Source organism: Monodon monoceros, unplaced genomic scaffold, assembly GCF_005190385.1.
Source record: "Monodon monoceros isolate NGI ecotype Baffin Bay Population unplaced genomic scaffold, NGI_Narwhal_1 Super_Scaffold_9, whole genome shotgun sequence".
NCBI lineage: Eukaryota > Metazoa > Chordata > Mammalia > Artiodactyla > Monodontidae > Monodon > Monodon monoceros.
Window position 1 is genome coordinate 3,994,003 of NW_021703786.1, and position 13,312 is coordinate 4,007,314.

A 13,312-nucleotide genomic window follows, 5' to 3' on the forward strand; every position below is an offset into this window, starting at 1 on the left:
TGAGGTGCACGCCTGTCCCAGCACATGGGTATGTTCACCAACTGGAAGCCCTCCGAACCCCAAAGTTTATGGATTTTTATGGAGGCTTCATCAAGTAGGCATGATCAGTTAACTCTCATCTCTAGCCTCCCTTCCATACCCGGAGGATGGAGGATAGGGCTAAAAGTTCCAAGCTTCTAATCATGTCTTAGTCTTTCTGTTGACCAGCCCCCATCCAGGAGCCCATCAAGAGTTGCCTCATCCGAACAAAAGATGCTCCTATCACCCGGGAAGTTCCAAGGGATTTAGGAACTCTGTCAGCACTGGGGGGCAAAGATCAATATGTATATTTCTTATTTCGTATATAGGTCGTAGCCATTCAGATGTCCCAGCTGCATCTCAGTACCTTGTTCGGGCCCCAGGCTTTGTCTCCTGCCTCTCAGGGTTATTAGAGATTGACAGATGGGTGTCTTTCGGGCCCTTGTGCCTTTATTGCCTCTCATATCTTTGGATCCTATTTGGATTTAGCCTTTGAGGACTTCTCATGCTTTCTTGAAAGTTTAGGCATGCACATTAAAATACGTTTATATTGTATCCAATATTTTTAGGTATTTTGTTGTCAAAAATATTTTCAGGATACTGAGTACAGTGCTGTGTTGAAAATCAAGAACTATATAGCTTTTTTTTTCTTTAATTGAGGTAAAATTCACATAACATTAATAAAAATGTGAAAACATTTTAAAACATAAAGTTTTATGTTAAAACATAAAATTAATCACTTTAAGGTTTACAGTTTAAAGTGTACAATTTAGTGGAATTCATGTTCACAGTGTAACCATTTCCTCTATTTAGTTCCAAAACATTTTCATCATCCCCAAAGGAAACCCTATACCCATTAAGCTATCTCTCTCCCTTCCTGTTTTTGCCCAGTCCCAGGCAACCAGTTATCTGCTTTCTCTTTCTGTGTATTTATTTACCTATTCTGAATATTTCATATAAATGGAATCATAAAATATGATTCTTTCACTTACTATAATGTTTTCAAGGTTCAACCATGCTGTAGCACATTTTATGGCCCAATATTCCATTGTATGGGTATACTGTATTTTATTTATTTATTTATTTATTTATTAGTTGATGGACATTTGAGTTGTTTCTACCTTTTGGCTATTGTGAATAGCTGCTGTGAACATTCATGTATAAGCTTTTGTTTGAATACCTATGTTCTTTTGAGTAGATACCTCAGAGTAGCATCACTAGGTCATATAGAAACTCTATGTTTAACTTTTTGAGGAACTGCCAAACTTTTTTCCACAGTGGCTGCACCATTTTACATTCCCACCAGCAACACACAGGTTTCAATTTCTCCACTTCCTTGCCAACACTTGTGGTTTTCTGGAGTTTTTTAGCTATGTAGTAGGTGTGAAGTGGTATCTCACTATAGTTTTCATTTGCGTTTCCCTAATAACTAATGATATTGAGCATCTCTATAGCTTTCTAAAAGGTAGACCAGATCATGTTGCTCCTTGCTGGAAACCCTCCAGTGGCTTCCCATTACACTTGGAATAAAACCCAGCTTTCTTACTCTGGCCACAAAACCTCTCCCAGTCTGCTCCTGCCCACCTTTCCTTCCATAGCTCATGTGTCCTTGGTCCAGCCACAGCGACCACCTTCCTATTCCCTGGACACACTGAGTTCGTTCTTGTCGGGGAGCTGTTTCACCCTTGACTCTCATGCTTCCCGTCTTTTAATGGCCAGCTTTTTCTCATCATTCCAACTTAGTATGTTACCTCCTCGGAGGGGTCTTCACTGGCTCCCCAGTTTAAAGTCATCACTTTCTTTTTCACCCCCTTTTCATTCTCTGCCCAGCACACTGATGCTTTTCCTGCATGTTTGTGCAGCTGTCTTTGCCTTCTAGAATGGATGCTTCAAAGGCTTGTCCTGTTTACTGCTCAGGTTCCGCTCCCAGAGCAGTGCTGCACAATGTAATCATTCAACAAAAATATCTTTAATAAATTAATGGATTTTCCCTTTATTTTATGTGGTTTAAAATTAAAATCTTGGGACTTCCCTGATGGCACAGCAGTTAAGAATCTGCTTGCCAATGCAGGGGACACGGGTTTGATCTCTGGTCCGGGAAGTTCCCACATGCCGCGGAGCAACTAAGCCTGTGTGCCACAACTACTGATCCTGTGCTCTAGAGCCTGCAAGCTACAACTACTGAGCCAACGTGCCACAGGTAGTGAAGCCCATGCGCCTAGAGCCCATGCTCCGCAACAAGAGAAGCCACTTCAATGAGAAGCCTGTGCACCGCAACGAAGAGTGGCCCCCACTCTCTGCAACTAGAGAAAGCCTGTGCGCAGCAACGAAGACCCAGTGCAGCCAAAATTAATTACTTAATTAATTTAAAAAATAAAATTAAAATCTTTATCCTTGGTATCAGTTAGAGATTTTCCCTTCATTTATCTTTTTCAGTTATATGGCTGGTTGTCCAAATAACATTTAGTAACAATTTATACCTTCTCCACTGATTTCAAATACCTCTTTATCATATTCTCTATTCTAGTGCAAGGATGTCTTTCCAGAGGCTGTTCTCTTGGTTTGATCTGTTTGTCTATCCCTGTGTTGGTATCATACTATTTAAATTGCTCTGTTTTCATGCCTTTTAGGGCTTATCAGTGAAACAGATAGCATACTCCATTTGGGTAATTTGAAAAGAATTTAATCAAGGTACTGTTTATTTAGTGAGGTACCACAGGGCTCAGAGAAACCACAGGAGCAAGTTTGTTACCCTGGGCTATTAGCTAATACCCCTAGGCATAAATAGGCAAGAAGAAACTTTTGCCAGAACCCAGTGGGCAGAATATGAGGAAGGCAGCCTTGAGAGTAGTGGTGCCTTTGGTGGAAGGAATGAAGATAATATCCAGACCTCACTCTCCTTCGCCCTCCCATTTCCTCCCCGTGCATCCTGTGGGCTGAACCCAGTCAAAAGCTAGAGGGCAGGGGACTTGGTGGTATGCCCGCTACAGGCCAGCCCCCAGGGCACACAGCAGGGCAGAGTATGGATGGTGGATCTGGAAGGCAAAAGAAAGGTGTGCAGCCGGTAGGAAAAGTCTCCGCTCAAAAATTTCTCTGCTCTTCTTGTACATATACTTTACCAGTGATCACAGTCTTATATGAAGTTGTTAACAGTAAAAGCATTTCCTGTTTTGTCTGTTGGTGCATACCTTCTGGCAGCTGTTCTGTTTATTTGAAATGCGTTGTCTGTTTCCTTCTGTCTGAAATCTGGTATACTTATGTGGAATCCCCTATCTTTTCCTCCAATCCGTGCCGAGCAGTTAGATCCCGAAGCCCTGCTTATTCTCAGAGCTCCTTTCTCTTTGTTAGATTCTTAGGCAATGAAACTATTTTGGTGAAAGACACCTTTCCCAACCACTATGTTGCTCCTGGACTTTGAACTTCATTAGGGGCAGAGACAGGATTTCTTTTAGCTTGCTGGAGTGGTGTGCGAAGATTCTGAGGCCACGTCTAGTCTATGAGTATTGCGATGAGTTAAAAGTATCTGTTCTGGTCACAGTAATGAAATGTTGCTGCACGTTCTTGCATTTGTTTTCTAGGTGTTATGTAGTTGTCTCTGAATCACCGTACTCTTACCTTGAGTGGCTCACCTCCCATTTTAGTCTTGTTTTTGCCTAGACGCAGTAAGGACAATGAAAGAAGAGAATGTTCTAGTCTTCTGTAGAATAAAGTGAGCTCCAATTCTGAAAGCACAACTAGAAAAAGCCTTACTCTAACTTATTAGAGAAGTGTCAAATCATGTGAATCTAAAATTTGGTCCTGTGAGAATAATTGGTAACAGTTGAGAAAAAAAAACCTGAGAGTAAAATAAAAAGTCATCTGCCCTGACCGCTCTTACTGTCTTTCCCATTCAGAGACTTGTAAGGTGTTAAGAGTGGAAGGGACTTTCAATGCCATTAAGACCATCTCCCTTTACAGATGAGGCTACATATTCAGAAAGGGAATGATTTGTCCACACAGTGGCAAGCGAGTGATGGAGCTGGAGTGGGAACCTTGTCTTCCTGAGGCTGTGTTCTATCCAGTATAGCACTTGTTTCTCATTTTGAACCCAGGACTGACTTTCTAGCATAGGTGGCTAACCTATTGTCTGTTCACGTAGGTATATATTAGCTCCTGAGCTAGAGTGGAAGCAACTTGAAGGCAGTAACCAAGACCTCTACTTATAAATCCATACAGCTATGCACATTTAGAGTGTATGTTTTGTGTACTGAGTGAGCTTATCAAATGTCTATTAAGTTGAATAGATTGATCCTCTGTTGAAGAATTAATGATTTAGGGCAAAAGAAGGGCTAAGGAGTTACTGAAGATGTTTACAATATTTAGTTGGGAAAAAGAGTTGGAAGTTAATGATTTTCTGGAGGATTATGTTAACAGTTAACTTGTCATTCATTCAACAGAGGCCTGTAAAAGAAAGAAGAAACTGTATGAGCAAGTTATGCTGAGGAATGTTTGGTTTCATGGTGAGCGGGGGCAGTTTTGGTTTTGAGTATATAGGGACGTTCTCGGGGTCTCTTGCTGTCTTGGTAGGAGGTCCTGGGAGAGAGCAGATGTGTAATAGCAGTAGTGCTATTTTTCCAGGTATTATTTCCAGAGAAGGCTGTTAAGCAAACACGTTTCTTCCTTTTATTACTTTTTCAAGGGATATGTTCAGATACTTTTGTTTTTCTTTTTATTGAGTTGCCCTGTGTTGGTGAATGTGGGACAATTGCAGTGGAAGTTCAAAGTGTGGAAGAATCTTCTTCCTTAATTCCTGAATGCTCTGCGAAAGAGTGGGAGCCATCTGGATGTCAGAAGAGGAAGCTCTTAATGAGCTCCTTTTTGTTTTGCTCCAAAGACGTTTGAATTGATTGTTAGAATCACTTTAGCTCAGAAGCCTGCCTGGGCTTTGATATGGTGTAAAGGGAGGCGATTCCAGGGCCTCTGTGATGGGCATATGCACCAGCAGCTGTTCCTCCGTATTTTAACTCATGCCGCCTTGCTCCCCACGTCCACAGCCCTGCAGGTGCCTGCTGTGGGGAACTTCTGACCCATCCTTTTGGTCCATGGTACTTGATCTGTGCTGTTTCCAGGTGGCTTGGCCCTCCTCTGAGACAGACATCAATTGCAAAGATCAGAGTGGGCTGGCTTTTGAAGAGGTTTTTCAAATTCTGCTTTGCAAACCTGCTGAGAAATGTGGTGCCCCTTTCATGTTTCCATTCCATCTGTCTCTTGAGAGGGCAAAGGGACAGTCTTCATGTGACCGGGGGCTCTTGACGTTGGCTGCAAATTCATTTCAGATTACTTTCTACTTTTGTCACAGGCATCTAACAGCCATTGTATTTCCTTGATCTTGACATTGTTCTAGCAAGGCTGCCAGTGAGCAAAGAGAACTGTTCTGTACACTAACGCAGAACAGAGGTAAAGTTCTCGTTCATCATGGGGTTATAACCAAATGCTTCTTAGTTTTTTCCTTTTTTAAAAAAAAATATATATGTATTTATTTTGGCTGCACCAGGTCTTAGTTGCGGCATGCAGACTTCTTAGTTGTGGCATGCATGCCGGATCTAGTTCCCTGACCAGAGATCGAACCCAGGCCCCCTGCATTGGGAGTGCAGAGTCTTATCCACTAGACCACCAGGGAAGTCCCAGGAATGTATAATATTAGTTTGCTAGTTAAGCTGCTAGGGACACCTCCTTAGGCAACCATAATACATTCATTGACTACCCTGTATGCCATATGTGGGTTTCAACTGCATCATTTTCTGTTCTGACAACAACCCTATAAGATGGTTGTTATCCTTGTTTTACAGATAAAAAAGTAAACTGAGGCTAAGTTTTAACCATATCCCATATCAGGTATGTAGATGGGAGAGACCTTTGGTCCACTGAGTCTAAAGTCTTTTCTCTTTGTGCTCTACCAGGGGACCATAAGTGACTCAAATTTAGCAACCACCTGACTTAATTTTACTAGGATGTGGCCACACCCATTTGTTTACATATTGTGTGTGGTAACTCTCACCTTGGCAGAGTTGGATAGTTACAACACAGGCTTTGTGGCCTACAAAGCAGAAAATATTTAATATCTGGACCTTTAAGAAAAAGTTTGTCAACTGCTGCAGACAGTGACCACATCATTAGGAACTGGGACAGTTTTTCTGGTTGCACAGTGCAAGTATGAAAACCTAGAGTCTGTCATCTGTCTGTCTCACTTTTTTTTTTTCCTTTCCCTTTTCTTCTGTCTTCTAAATACTTCTGTTAAGATTTTGTGGAGGTATGGTAGCCTTTACCTCTGAGTCTAAATGCCAGCTAGTAGTGGTTTGATTTATTTATTTAGAGATTTCCTGTTGGAAATCTTGTGATAGATTGTTTGAGATTCTAAATGGTTTTGTGAAGTGTAAGTTTTTCAGCAGGTCTTTTTTTTTTTTTTTTTAAGTCTGTCTTTCTTGAGGGAAAAGATCAGATAATGTAACAGTGCTGTGATTTAGCAAGTTCTGCTGCTTTCATTTTGAAAGGGGAGCTTCCCTGTGTTCTTGCCTGATGTTAATGTATTATTACATGGACAAATTCTAGCCAGGGTGGGTTTGAAGGAATATTAATACCAGTTTTATGTTCCTCAGGCTTACTGGAGGTTTGCCTAAGAGAAAGTAAGTTGTAAGACAGCAGTTCTCAAATATCAGTGTACATAAGAAACACTTTGAGATGCTTGTTAAAAAGTGTAAATTCCCAAACTCTCAGCCTAGGCAATTCTGAGTCAGTAAGTCTGTTGTAGGTGCCTCTGACGCTTATGAGAAAAAGCTGGTTTCGGGAGTAGAGTCTTGTGTAATACAGTGATTCCAGGCAGTCCAAATAAAAATGGCATTGATGACTAGTTTTTGAATCCTGCTTCAGTTTACCTTGGAATGTGATGTTGTAACTATAAACGTTACATGTTTAAGTAAAACATAACAAGAAAATTATACTGCTATAAATGCATTTTAATTACTTTCTTCTATTACCACAAATAACAACAATAGCATTTTATGTTTTATGTAGTTCTTTATAGTTGTATAGTTCCTCATTATACACCTCATTTGATTTTCTGTCACCCCTTGAGGTAGATGTGGCAAGTAGTATATTTTTCACTTGTCAAGTGAGTAAACAGATTTAGAAAACAAGTGATTTTTTTTTTCCTAACACAGCACAGCTAATAAGTAGTGAACGTAGAATTCCTGTACACCACTTCTGATTTCTAGTCCAGCATTACATGCAATGTACATTATTGTCCTTATGATGCCCATTTTGATTTTTAGAGGAAAATATTGTTCTGATATCCTTCATAGAGAAAGGATGAGCTGTCCATAGTTAAATACTTTGGTAATCTCCCATAGGTGACTCAGTGTGGAGATGGTCACAGTAGTATACAGATTGGCAAATCAGTTGTTTTTTTAGCACTGAAGAAGAAATCTCTCTCCTTCTTTGACAGAAACTTTATAAGACAGGTCGGGAGATGCAGGAGAGGATCATGGACCTGCTCGTAGTGGTGGAGAATGAAGATGTCACTGTTGAGCTAATTCAGGTGAATGAGGATTTGAATAACGCCATCCTTGGATATGAGAGGTGAGCAATGGCACGCCCTCTCCGACCCTCCTCCAGTGCTAGTTTAACCTCCAGGTACCCCGTGTTCTTAGAGTGCCTACAGGTGAGCACTCAGAAAGATCAGGAACAAGTTCTGGACATGGCTGCCTTCCTCCCAAGATAGGGAATCCTGGTCCTGCTCTTCTGGGAGTGTGTGATATGGCTTGCAGGAATGAGCGTGTGCCTGAGCAATGTGAGGGGCATTCACGGGCAGTGTAAGCAATGCTCATGTACTGCCCTGTGAGCAGGGCCTGGATCTTAATCACGGAATGTTGTCTGCACTGAGCACATTGTAAGCTCTCAAACAGACCAATGCTATAAACAAAGAGTCATAGTGAAAGTGAGGTTTACCCTAAGTTTGAGGTGGAGAACAACATGGAAATGGTAAAGAGAAGAGAGGAGGATATTTATATGGAGAAAATAGTCTACACAAAACCAGAGTAGCCAGTGAGTATAATCTGTATATGAACACAGATTTTTTTTCTAAATTCCATTCAGAAAAGTATGAAGGCAAAAAGTTTAAACACAGTCATCTCTTGATATCTGTAGGGGATTGTTTCCAGGAACCCCCCCAAGGATACCAAGATCCACAGATGCTCAAGCCCGTTATGTAAAATAGTGTAGTATTTGCATATAACCTATGCACATCCTCCTGTACACTTTAAATCATCTCTAGATTACTTATAATACCTAGTAAATGTAAATGCTATGTAAATAGATGCTGGTTCATGGCAAATTCAAGTTTCCTTTTTAGAACTTTCTGGAATTTTTCTTTTTCAAATATTTTCAATCTGAGGTTGGTTGAATCCTCAGATGCAGAACCCACAGATACAGAACCTGTGGATACAGGGGTCGACTGTACTCATAATTTTGTTTCTAACATTTTAGTATTTTTCTAAGCTTTTTTATAGTCGTGATCATATAAAGAACATATACTTTTGTTTCTCCCTTGATTTTCTTTGCCGTAAAACCAGTATTTGTGTATCCTATGTTCTTAAATGCTTTGGCTAAACCATTATTTTTAATAGCTGCATAATGGTCCACGTTTCTCTCACAGTTCACTTATTAGGCATTTAAGTTGTTTCCAAGTCATTTATTCATTCATCAAAGTAATAGTCTTTTTTTTTTTTTTTTTTTTTTTTGTGGTACGCGGGCCTCTCACCGTTGTGGCCTCTCCCGTTGCGGAGCACAGGCTCCGGACGCGCAGGCTCAGCGGCCATGGCTCATGGGCGCAGCCGCTCCGCGGCATGTGGGATCTTCCCACACCGGGGCATGAACCCGTGTCCCCTGCATTGGTAGGCGGACTCTCAACCACTGCACCACCAGGGAAGCCCCAAAGTAATAGTTTTATAACCTATTGTAATCTATAGTCAAGCCTATAGTCAGGAAAACACCTTCAATCATATATATAAATATACACACTTGGAAAGTGAAATAAATGCAGTGAATAGGAGGTCTATTTAGTGAGAATAACAGTCAGACCTAATCCAGGTCAGAAAAAGGACAGGAAGGCTTCTATGAGGAAGTACCATTTAAGCTGAGAACTATGGGATGAGGAGGAGTTGACTAAACCAGGAGCAGGTAAGAGCACATATGGTTGTGAAGCTATGGGAAGGCACAACAGGCCTGGGGAGAGAGCCGGCACCTAGAACCCGGCCCCAAAGAGTGGCAGCATACTTAGATTGACAGGTGGCTTTCTCCTCAGTCTTAATGAGAAGTGCTATATACAAACATAGCTTCAGGCAAGTCTCCTGGTCTCTTTCCAAACCTGTACCTAGGCCTTCCTAGCATAGAAATTCTGGAGTCTCTGAGATCCCCAAACTTTTTCTAGATCCTTGTTTCAAATAAGAGTTGTATTGGCATTTTGGGTAGGGCAGTTTTCCCTTATGTGGCCCCTACCTGCTAAATATCAGAGGTTTTCCTCCTAGTTACAGTGACATTTCAAGACGCCCTTAGGGGAACCATTTCTGTCGAGAATTTCCTGGAATTAGTGGCCATACTTCCCACCAACAGATGAAGAATGGGACCAGTGTGACATAAGGGAAGGAGGTGAACAGGTCCGGATTCAAATCTTACTGATGATTTTGGACAAATTGCTTAACTTTTTTTAAGATTTGGGTTTTTTCCTATTTATTAAAGAGGATAATACTACCTATTTGGAGAGGGTTTGTTTATTTTATTTGTTTGTTTCTAAGAATTAAATGCGATAATGTATATTAAAGCACCTAGCTGGGTGCTAGCACATTAAATATTAATTTCTTGTCCTCCTCCTCTTTTTGTCCCAGTGAGCCTTCTAATTTATTGTCTAGACTTTTTTCCCCACTCATCGTGAATGAACCAAGAGAATCAGGGAAGTAAAACCCACAGCTGCAAAATAAGTTCTTTCCCTCACTCTCTCACTGTCAGGGAGAGCGGCCGTTCTGTGAAGAGGTGACAGGGCACCAAGGGAGGGATGTGAGCCCTGTGACCATGTTCCCTTACCACTGAGCAAACCTTGCCCTTCGTTTTTTTTTGGGTTTTTTTTGTTGGTTTGTTTGGTCTTTTTGGGGGGGTGGTTGGTATAAATCTTTGTAAATGGGAAGATATCTAAGGAAAACCATATGGTTTTCAGTAGAGTGCTGACTCATGGTTTTCATTTTGGAGAATTCTATTACAAACCATAAGACCACTTACTAAAAGCTTCCTCCAAGGGGGAATGTGTGTTTATCTGGTCTTGATATCAGGAGACTGGGTTATTTCTGTGAACAGCTTTTTCTGATTCAGCTTTGAACCAGGGCTGCATTCCTTTTTGGAGGAAAATCTTTTCCTTAACTTGTGCAACTTATGCCACTTTTCTAGGCTCCTGACCCCTTTCCTCCATCTTCAAAGCCAAAGTTGTCTGGCCGGGTCCTTCTCACATTGTATCCCTCTTGCTTCCTTCGTCTGCCTCCCTCGTCCACATTTAAGGACCTTTGTGATTACACTGGGCTCATCTGTGTGGTCCAGGATAATCTCCCTATTAAAGTCCACTCATTAGCAATATTCACTCCATATGCCATCTAACCTAACATATTCACTGTTCCATTGATTAGGATGTGGATATCTTGGCAGGGGAATCATCCTACTTACCATGCTCATCACAGTCTGCCCTCTGTTCCCTAAAGATTCACATCCATCCCACAGGCAAAATACATTCACCCTATTCCAAAATCCCCAGAAGTTTCCACTCATTACATCCAGGGAATAGCTGTGCAAATAAGGTAACAGAAATTGTTACTCAAGGCTTGATTTGTGAAGGTTGTTCATACCTTGCACATAACTAGCTAGCATGCAGGAAGCCAATACCATGAGTAGATGGAAAAAGAAGTACGTGTGTTAGAAAGGGGAAAATCCTTAAACCTAAGTCATGTTTTAATTCAGTATAAGCTTTTAGACTTGAAAGTGTTTAGGTTCATGGAATCAATGTGTCGTAATAGTAATACTGTGTATTTCTAAAGCAACTTTTAGTTTGCAAAGCATTTCCACATTCATCCACCTGTATTATCTGTCTGTATCTTGCCCTTGAGAATAACTTTGAGGAAATGGTTCAGATATTGCTATTCTCTTTGAGTAGATGGAGAACTGAGGATCATATGTATGGTCTTATAACTACTCAGTAATAATACTGACACTTGTGCCTTGGATTTCTGCTTTCAGCTTCACTATTCTTTGAAACCTATTCTCTTATTTATTTATTTAACTGCTCCTCCTTTACCCACAGTGTACGAACAATGTAAAATTAAAACAAAGTTGTAAAAGGTAATATTGTTAGGTGTCAAGTGTCTTATAAAAATGAAGATTAAACAGTGAAAATATGTTAATTGTATGTGAATTTTATGGAAAATGATCATTTTTGATAATTTTGGCAAAATTAGAAACAACTCATATTTGAGAATAAGGAGAATATTTATATATGTGATTCATTAGGTTAAGTATGCAACCACTATAAGTTGTATTTCTGAATAACTAGAAAAATGATCTGAACATAATGGAATTAGAATACAGAATTATGTAAAGTATAATTTCAACTAAGTTTAAAATAGATTGACTTACAGAAAAAAATACTAGAAGGAAGTACATCATAATATTAATAGGAACCATATCTTGATTATGGAATTATTCATATTTGTAATATTTGTCCATTTTCTCATAGTCTTCTTTAAAGGCATTATTACTTTTATAAACTGGGAAAAAGTTATTAAAGTACTTTATTGGGAATTGGGGATGAGGCTGATTATCCCTAAATATTTGCACATTAATAATTCTGTTAAATATTATAGCATTTTCATATCTGTTTTCTTTTAAATACTTGCATTTTGTTAATTCAAACAGGTTCATTCGAAACCAACAAAGGATTTTGGAGCAAAATAAGAACCAGAGGGAAGATGCCAATGTAAGTAAATAGAACTGTTATAAAATAAACAATTGAAAATTTTATGAATTCTACAGCAAGGAGCAAAGCTTATATAAAACAAGTCTTAAAAAAGAGAAGACATGCATTAATGATTTGGAGTGGTTTTAGTAGTGTAGAGTGTCTGCCTTAATAACTCATTGAGTTATTGATAAGAGGTCATAAGAAGATTCTCTAATTAAGCAGGGACCCATATCAGTGGCGAGATGTGATTAGTACTAGCATTGTCTATTGAATGGAGAGTTCTCTCTCAGGATACTTCCAAATAGGATCTTCCTTTCTCCAAAGGAAAGTCTGGGGAGAAAGCTGTGACAAACTGCCTGACATAATTTTTTTGTAAATTGTGTTTTTGTTTGCTTTGTTTTCAGACTACCAGTGAACCTTCTGCCCCATCCTCTGATCTCCTTGACCTGAGTCGCAGCCCTCTGATGCATAGGGCCACTTTGGGAGAACTCAACACACTGAATGCTCAGCTTTCAGACTTAAGTAAATAAGCACATGGGCCTTTTCAGACCAGTGGAAGAGCTTGATGTGAAACAGTTCTCTTGGTTTCTTGATTAAATGGAACCTGAGAAGAACTGAAGTCAGTTTGAATATCAGAGAACTATATCAGGAGATTTAAGTACTTCTTGACAAATGGTTAGGTCACACCCAGTTCAGGAATGGGATATGTCTGGCGGAGGAGGTCCTTGAAACTCATCCCACTGGCTTAGTATTTTGACAAATTCGCCTGGCCTGCTTATAGAGCTTGTTCAGCTCCATGGCCAATACTTAAACCTACTCTGAACCCACTCACTATTATCTTTGGTTTTCTTTGCCATACTACAGCATCAGGAAGGGTAATACTTGATGCATATAGACAAAATCAGGAATTATGAGGCCTCATGATGGTGAAATGTGGAGGGCAAATCACAAGCTTTTGAGTCAGGGAAGTCCAAGTTGAAACCCCAGTTCTGGCACCTCTTAGCCACCCACCTTAGAGACTTTCCTACTTTATAAAGTGAGAGCAATTGTTGCTTTAATGGTTTTCTGTGAAGGTAAATGAATGATGTTGCACTGTAGGCTTAGGGTTACCTACCTTCTCTGTCTTATTTGTTGTCTCCTATTACCCTTCCCAAAAAGTTTTGGTAAATTACAAAGTAAAGATGATGAAAAATGCTGAAATCCAGAATTTTCTGCCAAATTAAAATCAGTTTGCTTTCCTTTTATGTTAGCAGGATTTTTTAGAATCAG

General features: G+C 40.0%; 1 protein-coding gene across 4 annotated transcripts in view; it reads left to right on the plus strand.

Annotated features, from left to right (window-relative positions):
* The window catches only part of TOM1L1 (target of myb1 like 1 membrane trafficking protein), a 52,910-nt gene that overhangs the window by 24,212 nt on the left and 15,386 nt on the right, over positions 1-13,312 (plus strand). For all 4 annotated transcript variants that reach the window (XM_029211813.1, XM_029211810.1, XM_029211812.1 and 1 more), the window contains 3 exons: positions 7,499-7,632; positions 12,001-12,061; positions 12,448-12,565. In XM_029211813.1, coding sequence (XP_029067646.1) covers positions 7,499-7,632; positions 12,001-12,061; positions 12,448-12,565 — 313 coding nt within the window. The remainder of the gene's footprint in view (positions 1-7,498; positions 7,633-12,000; positions 12,062-12,447; positions 12,566-13,312) is intronic.